The sequence below is a fragment of the Alosa sapidissima genome, chromosome 2 (assembly GCF_018492685.1).
Source record: "Alosa sapidissima isolate fAloSap1 chromosome 2, fAloSap1.pri, whole genome shotgun sequence".
Taxonomy (NCBI): Eukaryota; Metazoa; Chordata; class Actinopteri; order Clupeiformes; family Clupeidae; genus Alosa; species Alosa sapidissima.
In genome coordinates this window covers 34634841-34659205 of record NC_055958.1, presented here as the reverse complement: position 1 = coordinate 34659205, position 24365 = coordinate 34634841, and the positions used below count along the sequence as shown (strand labels likewise).

The 24365-nt window shown below is 43.5% G+C and overlaps 1 protein-coding gene across 4 annotated transcripts in view; it reads left to right on the top strand.

The window, feature by feature from the left end:
* LOC121692780 (alsin-like) overlaps window positions 1-24365 on the top strand; it is a 55686-nt gene that overhangs the window by 13687 nt on the left and 17634 nt on the right. For 2 of the 4 annotated variants that reach the window (XM_042071663.1, XM_042071682.1), the window contains exons 8-23: window positions 2297-2393; window positions 3044-3121; window positions 4237-4410; window positions 5227-5398; window positions 5748-5934; window positions 6128-6193; window positions 8045-8240; window positions 8534-8665; window positions 11004-11132; window positions 11410-11433; window positions 15116-15186; window positions 16073-16139; window positions 18217-18434; window positions 20059-20124; window positions 20699-20797; window positions 22577-22741. In XM_042071663.1, coding sequence (XP_041927597.1) covers window positions 2297-2393; window positions 3044-3121; window positions 4237-4410; window positions 5227-5398; window positions 5748-5934; window positions 6128-6193; window positions 8045-8240; window positions 8534-8665; window positions 11004-11132; window positions 11410-11433; window positions 15116-15186; window positions 16073-16139; window positions 18217-18434; window positions 20059-20124; window positions 20699-20797; window positions 22577-22741 — 1941 coding nt within the window. The remainder of the gene's footprint in view (window positions 1-2296; window positions 2394-3043; window positions 3122-4236; window positions 4411-5226; window positions 5399-5747; window positions 5935-6127; window positions 6194-8044; window positions 8241-8533; window positions 8666-11003; window positions 11133-11409; window positions 11434-15115; window positions 15187-16072; window positions 16140-18216; window positions 18435-20058; window positions 20125-20698; window positions 20798-22576; window positions 22742-24365) is intronic. The other 2 variants (XM_042071673.1, XM_042071690.1) reach the window with 2 other exon arrangements.

Genomic DNA, 24365 nt, shown 5'->3' with positions numbered 1-24365 from the left:
TCACAAAATGTCCTTTGTCAACACATTTAAATAATATAAGAAAACAATAAGCCTGAAAAGTAGCTATTGAAATAAAGTGCATGGTTTCAATTTTTCTATGTCTATATTTTTCTAAAAAAAGCTGCCAGATTTGTCAACCACAGAACATAAATCAGCAGAGGAAAATAATGTGGTGTCAGATGTTTCTGTTCTAAACGGCATCAACGTCAAAAGGTATAAAATCATATCTCTCAAAGTTTTAAAATCTCTCCTTCAGGTAGTGCAGCACTCTCATATCGCTGTGATGCGTGTGTTCCACTGAGTGAGACAGAACAGACGCACACACAAACTTCTGTTTGGTAGCTGACGAACCACCATTGAACTGGATTGACAATGATAATGTTAGCAAACGGCTCTAAACAAGTAAGGCATACACGGTATGTCTGGTACACGATAAACGTTAACACAAATTAATATTCAACTACATATAACACGTCTCTCATTATTAAAGCTCTGATATCACTGCGATAGCAACTCTGCCCCGCTCGAAGGGAGAGGGGGAGGGAGACGCACACACCACACGCGTCCAAAACTCAGCCAGGTGGTCACTGAATAAAACTCCCACAAATATCTCGGAACAACGTCGTCATTAATCATATGATTGACCAGTGTTCGTAACAGCTACCGCTAAAGCATGCATATGGATAGCCTACAACTTAGCTATTTGCAGCTCCCTAAATACAATGGCAAGCAGTTTTATGGAAGAGGCATTCAGGGAGGGAGACGGAGACACACACACACACACACCACACGCGTCCTACACTCAGCCAGGTGGTCACTGAATAAAACTCCCACAAATACCACAGAACAACGTTGGCATTACTTAATCATTTGACGTGTTTGTAACAGCTACGCTATCGCATGCATATGGATAGCCTACAACTTAGCTATTTGCAGCTCCCTAAATACAATGGCAAGCAGTTTTATAAACGAGGCATTAAGCATTAAATAAAGTACCTATCTATCATTCGCGTTTTCCATTTGGACCCACAAACTTGCTTCCACCTTCAAAGTGTATGGCAATATTTCAGCTAAGTCAAACAGTTAAAAGACGCTTTGAAAGATTAAAGTTTACTGTTGTCTTGAAGAGCAGGCTTTCAGCACTCAGCTTGTGGGGGAGGGGCAGTCTGCACGTGAATTGCAGCATCTCCAGCAACACAGAGCTGCCTGTGGACGCTTGTATGTAAATAATGCAGGAAAGAACTATCGGCAAACGCAGCCGCTTATCGGCCGATGCCGATACACGTAAAAAACGCAAATATCGGCCGCCCGATATATCGGTCGATCCCTATCAGAGATTGCTAACAGGTGTTTCTAAATAGCTGGGAACTTTCTAGATCACACAATCATTGTAGGCTGCATTCAATCAACTATTCAATCAACATAGAATAGTTGAAGTGCAAGTTCAACAGCAAACAGGACTTTTCACGTATCAACCACGTAGGCTAGCCCAATGAACGCCTATGCAAATAGACAAAACACTCACATCAAACCAGGGTGACCTCTTCAGATTTGCGAGTGCTGTCAAATCGATACGGTTTGCTCATATAGTCTAGTGGTGTGGTGGTGAAGTGTCATGCTGCGTTCAAGAGCGTAGTGTAGGTCTACGTCCCGTAGTAGCCTATATTTTAATTTAACGTCTTAAATGGTAAGATCGCACAGGGATGGATAATGAGCGGTTGTTTAAATTAAATTACAATGCCAGACACCTTCAGATATGAGAGACCCCCTCAGGTTTTTGACTTTGTTGCTTTCATGGGAGCCAGTCCTCACTCTATGGGAGCTCGGCTCCCTCTGGCTCCCACGTAATTCGAGGAACAATTTGGAACAAACGAGGGTCGCATTCCGCTGCTTTAGAGCACCGCAGCGCTTAATATCATTAAGTTTAGCCTAACCGAACGACCAGTTTAACTGCCAAGTTATTCTTCTTGTGATAAAGATCTCATCGAGGAAAAACACGCTGTATTTTTGTATTTTCATTACATTTTTAAATTTATAAAAAGTTAAATAAATATTTAATTTTAATATAGGCCTAGAAATATTAATGATTAATCGATAGTCGATCGTTAATTCTCCCGACGATCGACTTAGAAAATTTAATCGAATGCCCATCCCTACTTCCAACAGAGATTCGTTGTATGTCGGGGGTCTATTTTGGATTGTGCGTTTCTATTTAATTGTGTTTCTGTGTGTATAACTGTGTGTATTTTTCTCTCTCTCTCTCTCTCTCTCTCCCTCCCTCTCTCCCTCTACCCAGGCTGCAGCCTCTCTGTATTAAGACGCTGAGTAAAAGGGAAGTGGTGAAGGTGGAGGCTGGGGCTCACCACTCTCTGGCCCTCACGGCACAGTGTCAGGTCAGCACACACGCTCACACACACACACACACACACACACACACGCACACGCAGACGCACACGCAGACACACACGCAGACACACACACGCACACACACACACGCAGACACACACACACACACACACACACACACGCATACACACAGACACACACACACACACACATACACGCAGACCCACACCCACAGACACAGACACACACGTACACACAAACACAAACACGCACACACCCACTCACTCCTCCCCAATGATATTCCAGTTTCCATAGATTTCTCTCTGTGGTGAGCACTGCTATGAAATGAACCTAAAAAAGACACCGGTTCTAAAGCCATGAGTCCGCAACTTAGCGCCAGAGTGTGGAAAACATGACTCGGCGCTGTCTGTGCTCACTCAGCTGCTCCAGTACAGGGCCTCCACAGCGCTGCCCTTGTGTGGCTAGCACGGCTCTCTGCAGGGGCAGCTGAGGTGAAACAGGATGGACGTTTTCAAATAGTTTTTCGGTTTAATAAACAGATGAAAGGGAGGACTTAAGGGAAGAGCTATTTGGTGATTGAACTGTGTGTGTGTTTTTGTGTGTGTTTGTGCGTGTGTGCGCATGTGTGTGTGTGCGCGCATGTGCATGTGCGTGGGCGCGTGTGTCCCTCCGCCAGGTGTTCTCCTGGGGCAGTAATAAAGCAGGGCAGCTGGGTCACCTGAACTCTCTGAGCACGGCTCCTCAACCTGTTAAGGTAACGCTGCACCCACACCCTTCTACACCACCCACACCACCTACACCCTCCCACACTCTTCTACACCACCCACACCACCTACACCCTCCTACACCGCTTACACCACCCACTCCACCTACACCACCCAATCCACCCACTCCACCTACACCCTCCTACACCACCCAATCCACCCACTCCACCTACACCCTCCTACACCACCTAATCCACCCACTCCACCTACACCACCCACACCACCTACACCCTCCTACACCACTTACACCACCCACACCACCTACACCCTCCACCACCCAATCCACCCACTCCACCTACACCACCCACTCCACCTACACCACCCACTCCACATACACCCTCCTACACCACCCAATCCACCTACACCACTTACATCCTCCTCACCACCCACACCACCTACACCACCCACTCCCTTCTACACCACCTACACCCTCCTCACCATCCACAACACACACACCACCCACTCCACCTACACTATATTCAGCTTTATTGCCATTGTTCAGAGGATGGATACATATGTGTAGGGGATGCAGTTAGCTCCTCAACAGAAAGGCAAAAATACAGTACTATTCATAGATAAGTACTAAATGATGCTTTATCCTACAGTCTGTACAGTGATCCGGTCCCTGATGATTGCTGTTGTAATAAGTGTGTTAGAACACAAGCCTCAAACTGAGTCATAAACCTCTCAGCATGACATGCTGCTTAGCATCAGACAAGGCCCAGAACAACACAGCAGAGATTACAGGAATCATTCAGGACATTGTGTGTGTGTGTGTGTGTGTGTGTGTGTGTGTGTGTGTGTGTGTGTGTGTGTGTGTGTGTGTGTGTGTGTGTGCGTGTGTGTGTGTGTGCGTGTGTATAACAGAGATTCTTTGTATGTTGTGGTCCATTTTGGATTGTGAGTTTCTGATTATGTGTGTGTGTGCGCACGCGCGTGCGTGCGTGTGTATAACAGAGATTCTTTGTATGTTGAGGTCCGTTTTGGATTGTGAGTTTCTGATTGTGTGTGTGTGTGTGTGTGTGTGTGTGTGTGTGTGTGTGTGTGTGTGTGTGTGTGTGTGTGTGTGTGTGTGTGTGTGTGTGTGTGTGCGTGCGTGCGTTAGATGTCGGAGGGGATCCGTGTGTGGGATGTGGGTGCTGGTCAAACCCACACGCTGCTGCTGGCTGATGGAGACTGTGTCCAGCCAATCCTCTACTACAGCGGAGAGCAGGTGGCCGAGGATGGGCCTACGGGCACATACACACAGACGCCTGCTCTACTGCCATTCTGCATGAATGTACGTACCTGTGTGTGTGAGTGTGTTCATGTCCGTGCGTGCGTGCATGCTTGTGTGCATGCTTGTGTGTTTGTGTCTGTGTCTGTGTCTGTTAGGGCTGTATCGATATGCGTATCAAAACCGAAATTGCAATACTCATATTCATGAACCCGTGTCACGGCGTGAGAAGGCAGAATCATGACACAGTGTTTCCCACAGTTGGGCAGCCGTGGCCTACTGGTTAGCGCTTCGGACTTGTAACCGGAGGGTTGCCGGTTCGAACCCCGACCAGTAGGCTGAAGTGCCCTTGACCTAACCCCTCACTGCTCCCCGAGCAAGGCACCTAACCCCTCACTGCGCCGGGATTAGTGTGTGTGCTTCACCTCACTGTGTGTTCACTGTGTGCTGAGTGTGTTTCACTAATTCACGGATTGGGATAAATGCAGAGACCAAATTTCCCTCACGGGATCAAAAGAGTATATATACACTTATACTATACACAGCGCTTTGCATCTTACGCAGCCGCATAAGCAACACACATCTCCCGCCTCACGTCGTGAAATCAAGGACACATAGAAGACGACTAGCTAAATTACTATTCAATCTGGTTAGCATCATTAGCATGCTGCACACATTGAGATATGTATCGAACCGTGGGTCACACAAAAACTCCTGAACTGCTGTGGTTGTAGTTAGTGTTTGTGTTTGGCAGCAATCAGAGCTGCCCTACTCTGTTGGATCAGAACATCATGGGTTTCATCTCATGTGTGTGTGTGTGTTTGTGTGTGTGTTTGTGTGTGTGTTTGTGTTTGTGTTTGTGTTTGTGTGTGTGTCCAGATGGGTTATCTGAGCAATGTATTTGGTGGTGGTCAGACCTGCCTTGCTCTGTCAGATCAGAACATCATGGGTTTCATCTCCACTCTGCATGAGCTCTGTGCTGCAGAGAGGAAGTTCTACTGCCACCTCAGCGCCATCAGGAGCCAGATACTACGCCCCCTACTGGCACGGGGTGGGTACTGCAATCTGGGAAGGATCATAAGGCAAAGGTCAAATAATATATGTCAGAGTTCAAGAGATCAGTTCTGAGTCTGCCAGTTGTTGGTTATTTGGTAAGGTGGTTGAAGCTACTACTCTTGATTTGATTTATGCTTTCTTTTGTGCCATGATATTTTTTTTGAGGACTACATTTTCTGCAGATATGCTCACATGGAGGCTTCCACAGAAGTGGATTGTCATTTAATAAAACAAGACCTGAAATGTCCACCTTTGAGGAAGAAAACCGTGGAAGTAGTGAAAAACATGCTATGCGAGATGGATCTGTGACTTCCTGTTTCTGCCCTCCTGTGATTGGCTCATAGAGAGTGTGAAGGCGTGTCTTTGCAAGTCCTTCATGCTCCTGCAGACCCTGGCAGGAAGTTTCAGTCGGCTCTGTCACCTGATTGGTCAGCACTCCGTCTCCCTGACCCGCTTCCTGCAAAGAGAGAGGGATGTGCGGAGCCTCGCCATGCTCAAACAGACGGGCATCTTCCTGGACACCTATAAGGAGTGAGTAGGATATCCATTGACTAATCAGGCATGATCCTCAGTACTACTCAGTTTTGTATGGATTAATTTGATTTGATTGAATCTTTGTTTGAGTGTAATTGTCAGTTCGCTGCAGGACCTATGCAAAAACTGTCCTTTGTTCCTCACAGCCTCTCATTCTCTCCCTGACCCCCCCCCCACATCTGTCTCTCAGGTACAGCAGCTCAGTGGGAAATTTCTTGGTGATGGGTGGCTTCCTAAGCCTGCTCAAACCCTTACAGTGAGTTCTTCCAAAGTCCTTTTAGGCAAGTCCCTCCACTCAGCGGCCATTTGACAACGCTTTTTGGGCACTCGTCGGGCATCCATTTCGGCAGAAGTGTGCAAGGCTTCAAGACACCAATCTTGCTCCAGCGGCGAGATCACAACACATGATTGGCACGATGTCTTCACAACACACCATATGATTGGCTCAATGTATTCACATGTCGACGTTTTGCCGAGGAAGGGGTGTGATATGTGTAGACAACGGCCATATTGGCGTGACAAACTAGCCCCATGCATTTCTATGGAGGATTTTTTGAGTGCTGTGTCTCCACATTAGAAAGTCACTGGTTCTTCCTATACATACAGTCTACATCTGTTACCACTGTTACTACTATAACCGCCATTACCAACATTACCTCTAATGTTCCTCATTGCTGATAGCGCTATCAATCGCTATATTATTAGCGCTTCTGCTAACAGGTGTTCACCTACCACTTCCCCTTTCTTTATGACTGATGGTGCATAAAATGAGTGTTTCTACTGATGATATCACTTCCTCTTTAACTACTAAAAGGGAATTTATCTGCTGGTTGACTAGTCCATTAATGAAATCAGTGTCAGTGCTGTAGACAGCAGTTAGCTGGTCATGGACAAAATGGGTAAAGGATAGGTATAGATATGTATAGAAGTGTTTAGCTGAAAATTAGACTTTTTCCACAGTGGCATGTAGGTTGTGTACAGCTGAACTGAAGTACAATAATAGCACGTCTTGTATGGATTACTGCACTAGCAGTAATATTAGCACCTGCTGCAACAGCTAGCACTAGAAGTAATGTTGGCACCTGCTGCAAATGCTAGCACTAGCAGTAATGTTAGCACCTGCTGCAATAGCTAGCACTAGCAGTAATGTTAGCACCTGCTGCAACAGCTAGCACTAGCAGTAATGTTGGCACCTGCTGCAAATGCTAGCACTAGCAGTAATGTTAGCACCTGCTGCAATAGCTAGCACTAGCAGTAATGTTAGCACCTGCTGCAACAGCTAGCACTAGCAGTAATGTTGGCACCTGCTGCAAATGCTAGCACTAGCAGTAATGTTAGCACCTGCTGCAATAGCTAGCACTAGCAGTAATGTTAGCACCTGCTATAACAGCTAGCACTAGCAGTAATGTTAGCACCAGTGCACTGTATCGGTACATAACAAGTTGACAAGTCGACAACTATTATGAAAAACTTGAATGTGAAACCCCTAGTGCTAACATCAGTATAGATAGATAGATCCTCTATTGATCCCCAAGGGGAAATTCAAGGTCAAAGTAGCATACAGACATCACACACAACATGCACTTACAGCAGAAAAAGTAATATAAGTATATAAATATAAAAAATTCCACTGCACAATAGAGACAGTAGAAGATAAAAAAAAATACTAAATATACTAAAAAAACTAAATCAAACATCCACATAGTGTGCTTAAGGATGATCAAGCATACAGAGACTTTCTAATGAGGAGACACAGCACTCAAAAAATCCTCCATAAAAAATGCATGGGGTTAGTTTGTAATGCCAATATGGCAGTTGTCTACACATATCCCGCCCCTTCCGAGGCAAAAAAGTCGACATGTGAATATATTGTGCCAATCCTGTGGTGTGATCTTGCCAATGGTGTTGGTGTCGTGAAGCCTTGCGCACTTGCATTTCTGCCGAAATAGATGAGAGCCCAAAAAGTGTTACAATATGGCCGCTGAGTGGAGGGACTTGCATTAAAGGACTTTGGTTCATACAGCAATTTTATGTAGACTATATTAATATGCACTCTTGCTTATATTTGTGTTTAACTGCATTCTTGCTCTTCTCTCTGCTCCTCTAGGGAGTGTTTTGGGAAGAAGCTGGAGGTTCTTCAGCAGCTGTCCGAGCCCAAAGACAAAGGTTCCTCTCCTGTCTCGAGTCCTGTTTCTAGTTCTGGTTCTGGTCCTGGTCTGCTGCAGTCCCTGCTCTACCTGCCTGTCAAACACATGCACCAGTATAGTCGACTTCTGCTGAAGCTGGCCACCTGCTTCCATGTGGTCAGTCACATACACTCACACACACACACACATACACGAATGCACGCATGCACACAAAAACACACAATAAACACACGCGCACACACACACACACACACACACGATTCATCATCAATGACACATGAATGTGTTTTGTTTTTGTGGTGATGATGGTGTGAGTCCCTGTAAGGAATCTGAGGAGTGATCTGTGCTCCATGAGCACTGCTCCCAGTTAGGTTTACTATGGTGATGGTGGTGGTTATGATGATGATGATGATGATGATGATAATGATGATGCTGTGTGTCCCTGTCAGGAGTCTGAGGAGTACTCTCTGCTGGATGAGCGCTGCTCCCGGTTTGAGGCTATAGCCCTGCAGCTGCTCAAACACAGGAAGGAGGCGGAGAAGACGCTGGACTTCTGGAGGAGCCTGCCCACAAAGGCCTCTGTGAGTGACTGTCATCACTATCACGATAGGGGATAGCCCAAGGCTTTTACTCAGGCTCAAACCCAAGGGTTGTCCTCAGGCTTAAAAGTGCACTGCAAGATTGTCACCTTAATATATCCTTTACGAAGCCAATAAGATGGTAAACAAACTTGTAATTGGGGAATTGTTCACCTAGCATAGCCATACAGCATAGAGTCGCTAACGAGAGAACCAGCCATGCAACTTAAAAAATATTCGACCCGCAGACACTCGGGAGAATCATAAAACATTATCTTGTCAGTAGATATAGCTCTTTGGAGGTAGTTTTTGCCCGTTGTTAGTCCTTTGCCTCCACAACAACAGCATTTCATTGTGTACAGGGGGAACAAGCCACGAGAAGTAGACTATTTACAATGTCAGAGTAAAGAATAAATATATCATGACTCTAGGGGGAGCTCTACAGTCGCCAAACATGCCTGAAACTGCATAGTGTACCTTCAAGGCTCAAGGCTCAGCCCAAGAGTGTTCCTCAGGTTTAAGCACTTGCGAACAGCCTCACTCTTCTGTTTCCACTCCACGTCTAACAACGCTGTTCTAAAATGTCCCTACTTCCTGGAATAATCTTCAATGTAATATAAAAATGAACTCTCTACTTTCCTATAATCAATTCAGACACCAGGATTTTACTCCATAATGGAAATGCACCGTAACATTGCTCAATGACACTTCTCAGAATGACTGAAAAACCGTGTCTATCTACCGGTTGCACAATGTGTACTCTCTGCCAGAAAACCCATTGTTGCCCTGTTGATCCTACTGGCTTTTAAGAGCAACGTTGCCCAACAGCAATGATCTGAACAGTCCACAGTGCATCCGCAAATTAAGATTTTGTGGTTTTAGGCACAGACCAGCTGGTCATTGTAAGATGGCACAACTAACAGAAGAATAATAGTACTAGAAGACAAGGCGAAAAGATGTGTGCTCATTTACACAAAACAAATTACAGTATGAGTGGTCTTAGCTGCTTCCTCCATGATACATTTCTTAAAGTAGCACAATGGTAGATTTGATATCTATGTCCCTTGGTATCAATATTCAGCACCATGTATCGCTAAAGCAGTACCCAGTTAGTCAAACATGATCAGTAACGTTCCCGGGCGTAGCCTGGCTCTGCCCTCCTACGTACTTCCGCTCAATTTTCATTTTCCTTCAGTGCGTCGTCTGGGTTTGCGGTATATTCACGGGTTTTCTCCGGCCAATCTTTACCTGTCCAATCAGCGAACAGAGGTGGTGGCAGAGAGCGATGACGTTGAAGTTGTGCGAAGACGTAACCGAAACAGAAGTAGCAACACCACGTCAAACGTCAAAAAATGCAGTTGGAAAAATGCAAACATTTATTTACAACAAAGGTACACCTACATACATTGTTTCCTGACTGTTGATTGTCAGTTTGTAAAGTTTAGACGAAGTAGGAGATACAGTACCATCAGGAATCTCTGATCAATGTGATTGGTAAGGCTGGACCAATGATTTCAAAGTTAGCGCCCGTCGCGATGCAAGTAATGCAAACGTTTCCCAATCGAGAGCTGCCAGACTCTATTCACTTCGTGAAAGAGTCTCTATTCACTTCGTGAACTGGAGTCTGGATATTTCCAGGCTATTCTGGGCGTGCATTTGCAATGTCAGTTACAAAGTGCGATATGAAGCGTTCTGGGCGTGCATTGGCGATGCCATGCCAAACGTCATGTTTTAAGTCAGTGTAGCATCAGAATGAGTTTGCAGCTGTTATTTCAAGGTAAAATAGATGACATTGTGTTGCTTTGATACTGGAAGCTGGCTGTGAGTTATTGATAGCAGATGGGGAATGGAGAGGTGTGTCAGCATATAGATAGATAGATACTGTATTGATCCTTTACAGAAAATTGCTCTGTTACAGCAGCTGTGTATTATCAGATCACCACAACACCCACATACAGTACTGCATCCAGCATACCACCACACATCACATTATTGCTATTATACTACACATATCCCTACTGTGAACCAAGCCACTTGCTTAACTTACTACTGTCCACACTGCACTATATACACTGTACTGTACCGTACATATACACTGTTTACACTGCACTACCTGTCTATACTGTTCACATTGCACTTTTCTGCTTTTTTGCACTTCTGATTAGACGCTAACTGCATTTCGTTGTCTCTGTACTCTTATACTCTGCATAATGACAATAAAGTTTAATCTAAAACGCACACACATTGCATTCAACACATGCTGAGCCTCCCCCATTGTATCAGATACGGTGTGTCTTAATGTTGGCCCTAAAGAGAATGAAACCACTCCCTCTTTACCCAGGATGCCTTGCGGACTCCGAGTCGGCGGTTGGTGTGTGAGAGCAACAATAAAGCCCTTACCCTCCAGAACACCGGCCGCTTCTCTGTCAACCGCTTCATCCTCTTCAACGACGCGCTTGTGTACACACAGGTACATGCTCTCACATACGCACACACACACACACGCACAGACACACACAGACACACACAGACACACATACAGGACATATATCCACACAGACACACACACACACACACACACACACTTACATACACATCCACGCATATTTGTGCACACACAGGAGCAAAATAAACACATACGCATGCACATACAAATGAACAAACCATTATAAAGCCAGTCCAAATGATATCTGTCGATTTTTATTTGGTCTGTTTTTAATTTTTTGTTTGGCCGTGTCTTTTTTTAGGGCAACATTCCGTCTAAGAAGTTTGTAAGTACACCTGAGGAATGTGGTTTGTTTTCTCACGGAGGCCATTTGTTCCGCTCCTGGCTTTTGGCTCGGGCTGTTGACTTGATTAAGCTACTGGGTGTGAAGGCTTTTGACTAGGAGACTGTACTGCTTGACAAAGCTTTACTGGTCTCACTCTCTAAGCTCAAACACACACACACACACACACACACACACAGTAACACACACACACAATACTTTTCAGCAACCAAGTGGAGTTAGGCCCTGGAGTCTTGTTTCTTTTTTACTTTTGAGAGCTTTTTTTCTGTCTTTTTTTCCACTGCTCTTCAGTATCATTTCTACTCACATTGTGTCACTTTGCTTTTAAATCTGTATGAGCTCCATTTTCTACCTCTAGAGTCTCTATCTCTCTCTCTCTCTCTCTCTTTCTTTCTTTCTTTCTTTCTTTCTTTCTTTCTTTCTTTCTCTCTCTCTCTCTCTCTCTGACACGTACAGTCACACACACACACACACACATACATAGAGTCATAGTCATTGTCTCCATGTTTACTTACCTCTGGGTGTGGATTAGGGTTTAACTACCTCTGACTGCCAGGGCCTCTCTCTCTCTCTCTCTTTCTCTCTCTCTCTCTCTCTCTCTCTCTCTCTCTCTCTCTCTCTCTCTCTTTCTCTCTCTTTCTCTATCTCTTTCCCTCTCTCTCTCTTAACTCGACTGTTTGTTTTACTCTCTGCCACACTGCTGTGTGTGTGTGTGTGTGTGTGTGTGTGTGTGTGTGTGTGTGTGTGACACACACCCGGTTGAACATTCTTTCATGAGGTAATCTCGTAGTTACTTTGGCAAACTGACTTCGGCATACACCTAGTCAGGCGGTCCTGATTCATGTGATTTCTATTGGGGCAAGCAGATAGACACAGGGGCATTTCCATGCATGCCTTCAAGAGAGCTGTGGTTTGAATCCAGCATAAAGTCAACTTTAGTCAACTTTAGGGAACTGCTACTCCACACTGGCTTGGACTGGCCCATACATAATTTCAGCCTATCGGCACGTTGCTCCAAAAGCACAGAAGTGAAAGGTGTCATTTAATTGGCTGTTTAGCTAGAAGTATCTGTATCTGTAATGCACTCACATCCAGTGTGTGGTTAGTGAGGTGATGAGTTACATTAGCACTATGAGTTATATGAGTGATCTGTTTAAAGTCCTATTCTGATGAGCACTATGTTTTATATGAGTGATCTGTTTAAAGTCCTATTCTGATGAGTGATATGACTTATATCAGTGGTTCTCAACCTTTTTTCAGTGATTTACCCCCTGTGAAATATTTTTTCCGCCAAGTATTTGTTCAGCCCCTAACCAACACAAAGAGTTTTAGTTGAGAAAAAAAGACTTAAAAAAAGACTTTAAACCATCCTGGTATGGGGGGGACTCTGGGTTTTTAGGATAATGAAATTGAATAGCCTATTGAAATATAAAATTAATTTTATGAACTTATATTTTCCTGAAATATTGTGTTATTATATAATTGTTTTTAAAGTATTTTTGCATGGATTCTACTTTTTAAATATGTATATTTTAAAATCTCACATACCCCCTGGAGTCCCTTCACGTACCCCCAGGGGTACGCGTACCCCCATTTGAGAACCACTGAGTTATATGAATGATCTGTTTAAGAGGAGACACAAGTAAAAAAGTGACAGAGGATGAGAGGTATTGCAGAATGAGATGCACGGGTGATGAGATGAGGTGTCACTGAGAGAGAACAGCTCTATAGTTCTTAAGTAAAAAGACCAGCCTGTCACCAGCTTTAGCGAACAAAAGCTTTGATGAGACTATAGTGTAAGACAGGCAGCAGAAGTCACCTGTGTGTGTGTGTCTGTGTGTGTGTGTGTGTGTGTGTGTGTGTGTGTGTGTGTGTGTGTGTGTGTGTGTGTGTGTACCAACACTACACATAGGTGTTCTAATATTTTCCGCACTCAGTCCTAAAATAAACGCACGGCTCCTATTTTCAGCGCCGCATGACACGACACGGCACGACACAAAGCAACACTGTGGCTCTCATCCGTTTCCACACAACACACATCAACAGTGAGAATCCTGTTTACACATCAGTGCTATAGACAGCTCAAGGCCACTTGTGCCACTTGTGCCGAATGGGACTTTAAAGGTATACTATGCAGGTTTAGGTATTTTTTGCGAGTTTAGAGCTCCCTCTAGAGTCACAATTTATTTATACGTTACTCTGCTATTGTAAATAGCAAACTTCTCGCGACTTATCCCCCCGTTACACAATGCAAATGCTTTTGTTGTGTAGGTGAAGGATTAACAACAGGCAACAACTATCTACACAGGGTTCCTATGCAGTATGGAAAACCTGGAAAAGTATGGAATTTGATTTTAGTAATTTCCAGGTCTGGATAAGTATGGAAAAAAGAAACAAGGGTATGGAGAAATTGTTTCCAGACTATTGCATTTGCAGTACTAATCACTTCACTCAGGTCATAATGAACCATTCCTACTGTTGTGTAGCTTAACTGTCAGTCCCCATCATCAACATACAACTATGATACAACTAAAAATGACCCAGCTAAATGGATGAATATTAAGTGTCATTTTTTAATTCACTTCAGTTGTCCATACCTTTGTTTTCACCGAGTTATCCCAAACCAGAAGTGGCCGCAATGTCGAGAATATGGTCAGAAAAATCTACCGAGAAGTTTTGACATTTGAGGATGGAAAAAGTATGGAATTTTGAAATGTAAAATGTGTAGGAACCCTGTATCTACAAAGAGCTATATCTACTGACAAGGTAATGTTTCACGAGTCTCGCGAGTTTACCATCAAATTGGCTTCATAAAGGTGTAAATCTTGCATAGTGTGCCTTTAAGTCTCTGCCTTTCAACCCTTTCTCTCGTACACACGTGTGTGTGTTTCAGTGTGTGTGTGTGTCAGTGTGCGTTGTTACTGATAACACACTGCATACATTATCACATGAGCCTGTTTGCAATAGTGGGGAACTGATCTTGCAAGCTCAGAGTTTTGTGTGTGTGTGTGTGTGTGTGAGTGCTTTCTACTCTTTGGTGATGGGAACCCTCTCAATTTCCTCCCTCTTACACAGACCACAGGAGGAAAAGATATAGGGAAACACATGTATGCACGTGAGCATGGGCACATGAGCACACACACACACACACACACACACACACACACACACACACACACACACACACACACACACACATGAAGAAACAAATAACAGTGTGGATCCTGTTCTAGCTCTATTATGGCAGCCATTATGAAAAGATTATATTCATAAGAAAGTTTAACAGATTTTATATTTTATTTATATCATTTTATAAACACAACTTTGATCAAAACGTATGCGTAATTTGATTAGATGTGCTTCATTCTAAAAAAACTTGCTTTTCAAACTTACTGATTCATTAATCACCAAAAACACATTCTGGCAATGTTAAAATCGGCAGATTGATGAAACTGATGACTAGACACATTTCTGTTTTTGTTTTTAAATGATTTTTATGAAAATTTGTATCAATTTTTGATCGGCTCATGGTCCACTGATCAGAATCCTAACAGCTGAAATCCTTTGATTCCCTTCTGTGCTTTCTGTTTTCTGTCTTCTGTCTGTTTTCTGTCTTCTTGTTTTTAAGGGAAACGGCTCAAACTCTGTGTGTGTGTGTTTGCAGTTCTCGTCTTACCACATCTATCCCCTGGCCACCTTGTGGATTGAGCCTCTATGTGAAGAGGATGACGGACTGTGAGTCTTGTACACACACACACACACACACACACACACACACACACACACACACACACACACACACACACAAACCACACAAACATGTGTGCCATGTAGCCCTGTTAATGCATAGGTAATGTAGAATTTGTCCTCCGTGGGAACCTGCAGTCCTTGAACTCACCCCCTGTCAACCATATATCTTCTCTTATCTGTTGTTAGAGCCATTGTCTGCAGCACGGGAGTTTGTCTCTTTATTGACTTCTCCATCTGAGCTGTGTGTGTGTGTATGTATATTTATGTGTATATGTATATGTGTATATATATATATATATGTAGAATATATATATATATATATGTATATGTGTATATATATATATATAATGTAGAATATATATATATATATATATATATATATATATATATATATATATATATATATATATATATATATAATGTAGAATAGAGAGAGAGAGAGAGAGAGAGAGAGAGAGAGAGAGAGAGAGAGAGAGAGAGAGAGAGAGAGAGAGAGAGAGAGAGAGAGAGAGAGAGAGAGAGAGAGAGAGAGAGAGACTCACCCCAAGCCCCTATATGGCCCAGTCACAGGGATCAGTACTCTTTGTTATGGTCACACGGTGCAGTGTCTGCTTCCTGCTGGGCTCACAGCCAATGAGAGATGTTATCTAGATCATTCCCATAGTAATATACAGTTGGCTTTGGACTGGGGTATAAAAAGCATTAGCAGTGTTGCTAGTGTAATCTCATGGTAGGCCTACTGCTATAATCATCTAATATGACAGCCCCAATCAGGAATAAAAAAGGTAATTGTGTCTCATGGACGCTTTGTGTTGTGTAAGCGATTCACTCGTTTCCCTGCGTTATTGTGTGTGTGTGTGTGTGTGATCAGGTTTGGCCTGAAGTTCACCACTCCAGAGGACAGTTTTACAGCTCTGGCCTCATCTCCTGCTGAGAAGGTACCTTATTGTGTGTGTGTGTGTGTGTGTGTGTGTGTGTGTGTGTGTGTGTGTCGGTCTGTCTGTGCTTTTGTGTGTGTACATATATTCAGGCATATCTGTGCATCTCTGTGTTCCTGTATGTGTGTGTGCCAATCACAGTGCTGAACAACCATATGTACAGATCCAGCGTTGCCCCTGTCCCTCCCATCTGATTTGGGTGCGTCCGTCCACTCACATCCTGTTTCCTATGCAAAGTAGCACTTATTGTTGCGCTACTGTCTCCTATTCACACAGTACCTTGATTGGTCTCTTTTTCAACACCAAAGATTCTTTGTACCTTAAAATAATGTTTCCAAAATCGTTTCAGTGGTTCATCAACTCGTAACAGGGTGAACGGCACTTCTGCATTCACTTTGCGGCGATTTATCGGCTATAACCGCATTATGCAAGTTTGCCAGATCGGATAGCGGATCTGTAGTTCGAATGAGACATAAGAAACTGCAAATTTGACTTGCTTTACGGCAAGCGTTACAATAGCCAATAGGTGGAGCAAGGCTCTGGGTGGAGCGTACTCGGCAGGTACATATAAATGGACGGTATTTATAAAAAGACGGTAGGCTGCGGTATGTTAAACTATTCACAACAGTGGTAATGAACAATTCCGCTTCCAACCTGTAGGGGGACCGAAGAGGAAAAGTGCTTTGGTGTTGCTTTAAAGGAGAATTCCAGCGATTTTTTTCACATTATAGATCTCTGATTCTCGAGGTCACCGAGTACTGTCAATGCGAATATACGATACCTCTGTGACCTCGAAACTATCCATGCAGAAAATCACCGTAATTCTCTTAGAACCCTTAGAACCTGATTGACGCAAAGTGCGTCAAATAACAGACCCTTTCTTCTCTGTTCGCAGCGGGATGAAACCTTTATTGCGTGACAGAGCAGAAGTGGGGCTTTCCACGCACTTGTCTGTACGGTTAAAGTATGAAAATGAAAAAAAAATCATGAAATTAAATCAAATTGCATCATATTTACAGTCTATACTTCTCTGCGTTCACCTGCACACCCATTACTCTCGTTTGAATTACTTGCGAACCCGTGAACGCATAGATATGGCAAGAATATCATATGAAAGAGGAGACACAGGGCTATCTCCTTTAGCCATTGGCACCAAGTATGTTGATCCTTCTGGCTTATAAAACAGACAAAGTGACAAAATAATAACTTCATATAGCTTGACTTACCTTACATTTTTGTCTGTTTTTCTGGAAAAGCATGTTTATAATCCAACGCTATTGTGTTTCTCTATGGCAAAGAATGTTTTCCGGTTTTGAGATCGTAGCAAATTCCTGCATGGCATCCAATTCAAGGCTCACATTGCATCCCAATTTGTTCGACAAAGAAACACTTTTTTTGTCTTTACTTTGTTCATGGCAATGCAGTAAAAAGTTGTAGAGAATCATGAGTGCAGACACCATAGGCACACACAGGCTAACACGTAAACTCGGGGTCAAGTCAGGTCAGATCAGTTCGTGTCACAGATATGGAGCGCAGAAAGGTCATTTTTAATCACTAAATAAAAAAATGGCATTTATTTCTGTAAGGCGCACACCACATGTCTGTAAATTGCTCAGCCCCAGAGAATCCCTCCACCATGGCAATGATATTGCCAGATTCAGGACAGTCTGCCCTACACACACATGAAATGCATGTAGACCTATGAGCTTGCTGTGTTGAGATACATGTCAAAATATAATAATTTTTATAATACGCTTTTATATTTGAATTCTTTAAAAATCAAAATAAAATCAATGCTAGTACTAATACATGACATGATCTGGATAGCCTAGACTCTGCTGAAAAAAACAATATATAATATGTGTGTGTGGCACTTCCAAAAAGCCTAGCTGTAGGTAGAGTGCATTTGCCGGGTGTTACGGCAGACATGGCTGTCCCTTCTCCCTTGTACTGTGGTAGAATGACAAGGACTCTGACAAATACGTTACTACTAAGAACGGTGCTACTTAGGTCCCTTCCTGTGCGTCTGGACACAATCTCTGTCTCTTCTCTGATGATGTCTTCGGCGTCCTCTCAGGCCAGCTGGCTTCGCTCCATAAACCAGGCTGTGGAGAAGCTTCTGGAAGCCGAGATGGACGCCAAGGTCACAGGGTCAAGCCTAGGCTTGGGGTCAAGCGGGGGCCAGCGGGCAGAGCCGCGGATGTCCCGGACGGCCACACACACCTTCGCCAAGGAGGGCCGGTACAAGGACGCGACCTACGAGGGACGCTGGCTGTGTGGCAAACCGCATGGCAGGTACAGTACCTCTGCTGTGGCCTACTAGCCGTCCTAAACATGCTGCTGTTTAGTCTCCTTCCAACAATGAACACACACACACATGCACACATGCACACACACACGCATGCACATATGCACACACACACACACAATTGTATGTTATTTCACAGGCTTTTGAACAAAAAAAATATTATCAAACATATTATTCTGAGAATCTTCAGTATACATTATTAAAGAGTGATGGGAGAATGTCTGTGACTAAGTGCCAGATTGGTGTTTTTCTGTGCGATCAGTGTGTTCTTCAGATATGTTTTACTGCAGTGTGTGTGTGTGTGTGTGTCAGAGTATCTAGACTATCTCTCTCTCTCTCTCTCTCTCTCTCTCTTCCTGTCTCTCTCTCGCTCGCTCTCTCTCTCTCTCTCTCTCTCTCTCTCTCTCTCTCTCTCTCTCTCTCTCTCTCTCTCTCTCTCACTCACTCACTCACTCACTCACTCTCTCTCTCTCTCTCTCTCTCTCTCTCTCTCTCTCTCTCTCTCTCTCTCTTACCCCCCTCTCCCTCTGTCCCCCTGCCTCTTCCTCTCCATTTCTCTCTCTCTCCCTCTCTCTTACCCCCCCTCTCTCTCTCTCTCTCTTACCCCCCCCCTCTCTCTCCCTCTCCCTCTCTCCCTCTGTCCCCCTGCCTCTTCCTCTCCGTCTCTCTCTCTCCCTCTGTCCCCCTGCCTCTTCCTCTCCGTCTCTCTCTCTATCTCTGTACTCCTGCATACTGTTGCTTTACCCCTGGGTGCAGTTCACCTTTATTGAGAATCCCAGACATGTAAAGAATGTGACCAATCAAACACGGAGCCTTAGGAAGCTGCCCACCCCCCATTCCCCCACCCCACCTGCGTTCTCTCTCTCTCTCTCTCTCTCTCTCTCTCTCTCTCTCTCTCTCTCTCTCTCTCTCTCTCTCTCTGTCTCTATCTCTCTGTCTCTCTCTTTCTCTCTCTCTCTCTCTATCTCTCTGAATTTGCCAGAAGTTAGTGATGGGCAAATGAAGCTTTGGTGAACCACTAAACCACAGCAGTGTGAAGCTAGCAACACTAATGAAAAAATCCAATATGGCTGCCACATGTAGATTTTTTCAACATAAAAGTCCTTACCCAAACCAGTATATGTAACAAAAAATATTGGTTTGCTAAGGACTCTTATGTTGAAAAACGCATGTGTGGCGGCCAACTTTTTGCTTTTCAGCTACTGTCGCTAGGTTCACACTGCTGTGGTTCAGTGGTTCACCAAAGCTTAATTTGCCCATCACTACCAGAAGTAAGAGCAGAGGTCTAGATATCAAGGTCTTTTGTGCCCCCAGCATGTTGATCTGACATGACTTCACTCGTTCACCTTTGTGGAGAGTGGATTTCCAAATGCTATGGTGGCATATACCATAACATAAAACTCTTAGTGACTAGAGGTTTCCACTGCCAGTACTCATGGTTATAGTAGGAACTGCATGTAGTCCTTGCCATTGGTGGCATTTTCAACATGCAAAGGTTGTAGATCAGTTACAGGCCTTATCTCCGGGTTAGGTGGGGGTCATTTGCATGGTTGTCGTAAGTGTGTTTGTAAGTGCAGGATTCCTTTGATGTGTCTTTTGTTCTCCCCACAGAGGCACTATCAGGTGGCCTGATGGACGCGTCTACATCGGCATGTTCAAGCATGGCCAGGAGGACGGGTCAGTACAGGGTTCTGCCGCACAGGTTTAACGCCTTAGGTATGAGCTACACCAGGCGCGTAGCTAAAGCGTTCCGTTCGCGACGCGTAAAATCCATTTTAGATTAATGGTCTATTTTTTTCGAACGTACGTCCCGCTGTCACGTCTGGTGTAGCTACTTCCATTGATTATAATGGAAGCTAATTGTTGCAGCAGACGCAACGCGAACGGAACGCTTCAGTTACGCGCCTGGTGTAGCTCAGCCCTTAAAGCCAAACTACTCATTTCTCCTTACAGGTTACTCCTCTTTCTGTAAACATAGCCATTTTACCTATTTTACCTCACAGGTTTTTTGAAAATAGCCTTTTTACCTCATGTGTTCAATCCCTTTATTATCTTTATCTTGTATTATGAGATAGACAGTCATTTTATATGACATTATTTAATTCTTCTGCTCCAATTAAGTTAAATAAATTGGTTGTTTTTTTTTCCCCCAAAATGTTATGGAACTCTACAGATTATAGTATGATAAATGATCTTATGGTCGTTGATCAGCTGATGTGTCATTGCTCCTGTGTCTCTGTGTCGCCTGCAGGTTTGGAGACTTTGTCATCCCCATTAAGAACTCCCATAAGACAGACCACTACCAGGGTCACTGCAAGGAGGGGAAGATGCACGGCTTTGGGACCTACTGGTAAGGGGGGGGGTGTGTGTGCGTGTGTGTGTGTGCGCGTGCGTGTGTGTGTGTGTGCGCGTGTGTGTGTGAACCGCTGACAAGTCTTTACGGTGCAAATATTGAACACGTCAACATTTCTTTCAGTAAGTATACTTCCAATGAGACTACTTGCATTACATTTTAACCAGACAATAGAATTAATTTAGGTAATCCACACATATACAAAAATCCAAACATTAATGTCCATTAGTAGAGTTATAAGTAAAAAAGTGGAATGGCAGTACACAAAGGCAAGGAACAAGCTGGAATCTATAAGGTTTTTCATTACCAAGGTGTCACACAAGAAACATTTCATGATGGGTAAAATCAAAAGAGCTCTCCCAAGACCTTTGCAACCTTATTGTTGCAAAACATATCAATGGAACTGGTTACAGATGCATTTCAAAACTTCAGAACCATCCAGAAAGCAGTATTGGAGCCATTATCTACAAGTGGAAGGAACATCACTGCATCACCAACCGGCCATGCACAGGATCTCCTTGCACGATTTCTGACCAGGAAGTCAGAAGGATAGTCGGAAGAGTAGCCCAAGAGCCAAGGACCACTCAGAGAAAGCTCCAGAAAAACTTGGAGGCGGCAGGTACAATTTTTACAGAGAAAATCATAGGTAATGCACACCTCCGTCATGGCCTCTGTGCACCCTCACCCCGCATGACTCTATTACTGAAGAAAAACATGTCGAAGCTCGTTGAAAGTTTGAATGTGTTCTGGTATGGCGAGAGCAAAATGTAACTTTTTGGATGTCATACTACACACCATATTTGGAGGTACATGTATATCACCCTGAAAATATAATGCCAACAGTGAGGTTTGGAGGTGGAGGCATCATGGTGTGGGGCTGTTTTTCATCTCATGGTACTAGCAGACTTTATACAGTTGAAGGAATGATGAATGGAGTCATTTTGTTCTGGGATAATCTTGGTTAGACCTTCTAGCAGGACAATGATCCAAAGCATTCAGCAAAGGAAACTCTCAATTGGTTTCAGAGAAAGGAAATCAAGGCCCTGACTTAAATCCAATTGAACAGTTTTGGAAGTTAACTAAAGATCAGGATTCACAAGAGGGACCCCTGGAATCTTCAATATTAAAAGACTAAAAGAATGGGCCAAAATCATACCTGAATACTGTGACTGATTAGTTTTGTCTTACAGGAAATGCCTTAAGGCTGTCATTACAAATAAAGGCTTTTCCACAAAGTATTTAAGAAATGTCAGTAGGCGTGTTCAATACTTTTTTCCTGTGTCATTCCACTTTATTACACATACCGGTAACTCTACTTATGGACTTTAATGTTTGTATTTTTTATATGGGTGGATTATCTGAGTTAATACTAATGTCTGGTGAAAATGTCATGCAAATTACTGTAGCTTATTGGAAGTCTACTTACTGAAAGAAATGTTGAAGTTTTCAATACTTATTTCCCCCATCTCAGGTTGGGTGTAAAAAGTTCTTAACCTTAAAATAATAGCAGTTTGATAATACACAGACTTCTATTAGGTGGAATTGCGTCTCTGTCAATAAGGATGTGTGCCTGGAATAGGCCCTACCTATTATTGTGCTATGTTGTGGTACTGTTAGCTAGTGTGATGGGTTCACGTTATTCAATGAGTGTGTGTGTGTGTGTGTGTGTGTGTGTGTGTGTGTGTGTGTGTGTGTGTGTGTGTGTGTGTGCGCGTGTTTGAGTGTGTGTATGTGCGTGTGTGTGTGTGTGTGCATGTGTGTGTGTTTTCCCCGTAGGTATGCGTCTGGCGAGGTGTATGAGGGCTCGTTCTGGGAGGGCCAGAGGCACGGCCACGGCATGCTGAGCAGCGGCAAGATGGCCTCCTCCAACTCCAGCGTCTTCGTCGGACACTGGGTCCACGACCGCAAGGCCGGATACGGCGTGTTCGACGACATCACCCGGTATGGGCCTCAAAATGACATGGAGATGGATATATACACTTGCATTACCTAGTGTGTTACGCTGAATATCAGCAAATTATAACATCATCTCCAGCAGTACATATTGCACAACCAATATTCTACAGTACAGCTGTGTGCCTATAGTGATGGTTAGTGTGAAGAATGACATTATTGTACCCACTAGATATGGGATACTACACATGGATCTCAATACAAATTTCAAGTTTTTGCCTGAAATTGCACTGTGCCTATTTACAAGGGCATGTTGGACCTCTATAGAAAGCTGAGAACCTGTACTTTTCTTAAGAAACAGTCAAAATAACTGTGTGATGTACTCACAGAGTTACAGAGGCTAGAATATAGTTTTTTCTTTCTGCCGGATAACAAGCATCTCTGAACTGACCACATTTCAGCCCTCTAGGTCACTTGATATCCCTTAGAAACACAACTGAGCCCTAGCACCAGGTCTTGTGAAGCTGTGTGCAAAAGTAGATCAATATAGAATGAAAATATGAGTGCTTTAGACCATTATCTGCCAAGGTATGCTCATGCGTTTTGTAAAATGCCTATGAAAACTCCCCATAGGACTTTTGGTTATCCAAAATGCATACTGAAAATCAAATGCTTACTGCACATGAACCCCTTTGTGTAGAAGCATAGTCCTGGTCTCAAATGAAAGGTAACACTTTGAGGTTTCTTGTGGACTATTTAGATTGTATGTCAGGTGTTCTGATCTAGACTGACTACACAAAATATTGAATAATTACAAAATAGTCTCTATTTTTGCATTTACTTTGTTGGTTGACTGTCCCGCCGGCGGGTCACTGTGCACTATGTGGTTTTACAGTTTTTCTCAGTCGCTTTGGTGCTTTTCCCACATCACTATTAACATTTGCACAGCAGTTAGTGCATTTCTCAAAACAATTAGTGCAAACTGCAAAACCTAGTGGATAACCTGCAAAAGCATGTCACTTGCTCAAAATGGAAAGTCCATTCGAGTAAGTATTTATGTCAATGAAACTGCCAGTGTCATCAAAATGAGAAGTCTTGACACCATCGTTTATGAACAAGATAGTCAAATGGCTTTGTAATGTTTTTATTAAGACAGTTTATGCTCTCAGGACCAGATGTACGTACATTTGCGAACATAGCGTTATCAGCGCCATGGACACACCGCAGATTGCGAGCGCTGTCAGACCCAAATTTCCGTCGTATTTATCAATCGTTCAATCCTTAGTGTAAACTGCGCCTTTCTCTGCCCTTCTCCGCCCATAAACGCAATTTACGAACGTCCACAACTGAATGGCAGCGCCTACAAGCGCAGTTGAATGAAGTTAACTGATGACAACATTAAAAAGAATCAAACGTTTAGCGATCATGAAATAATACCATACATGATAAGATGTCAACAAGCAGGGAGATAATGAAGATCAGTAGTTCTACTCAAACTACTTGTGCACGTAGGCTATGGGAGATTGGTCAAATCTAGCAAGTAGGAAAGTTTAAGTGAATGACGTGAAAGTGAAAGTAAGACATGCGAAAGGCCAACGAAAATTAAGGTTGCTTTTGGTAGTACACATACTTTCACCACAAAAACTGGTGTTCTAAATAGCGATTCTGTTGT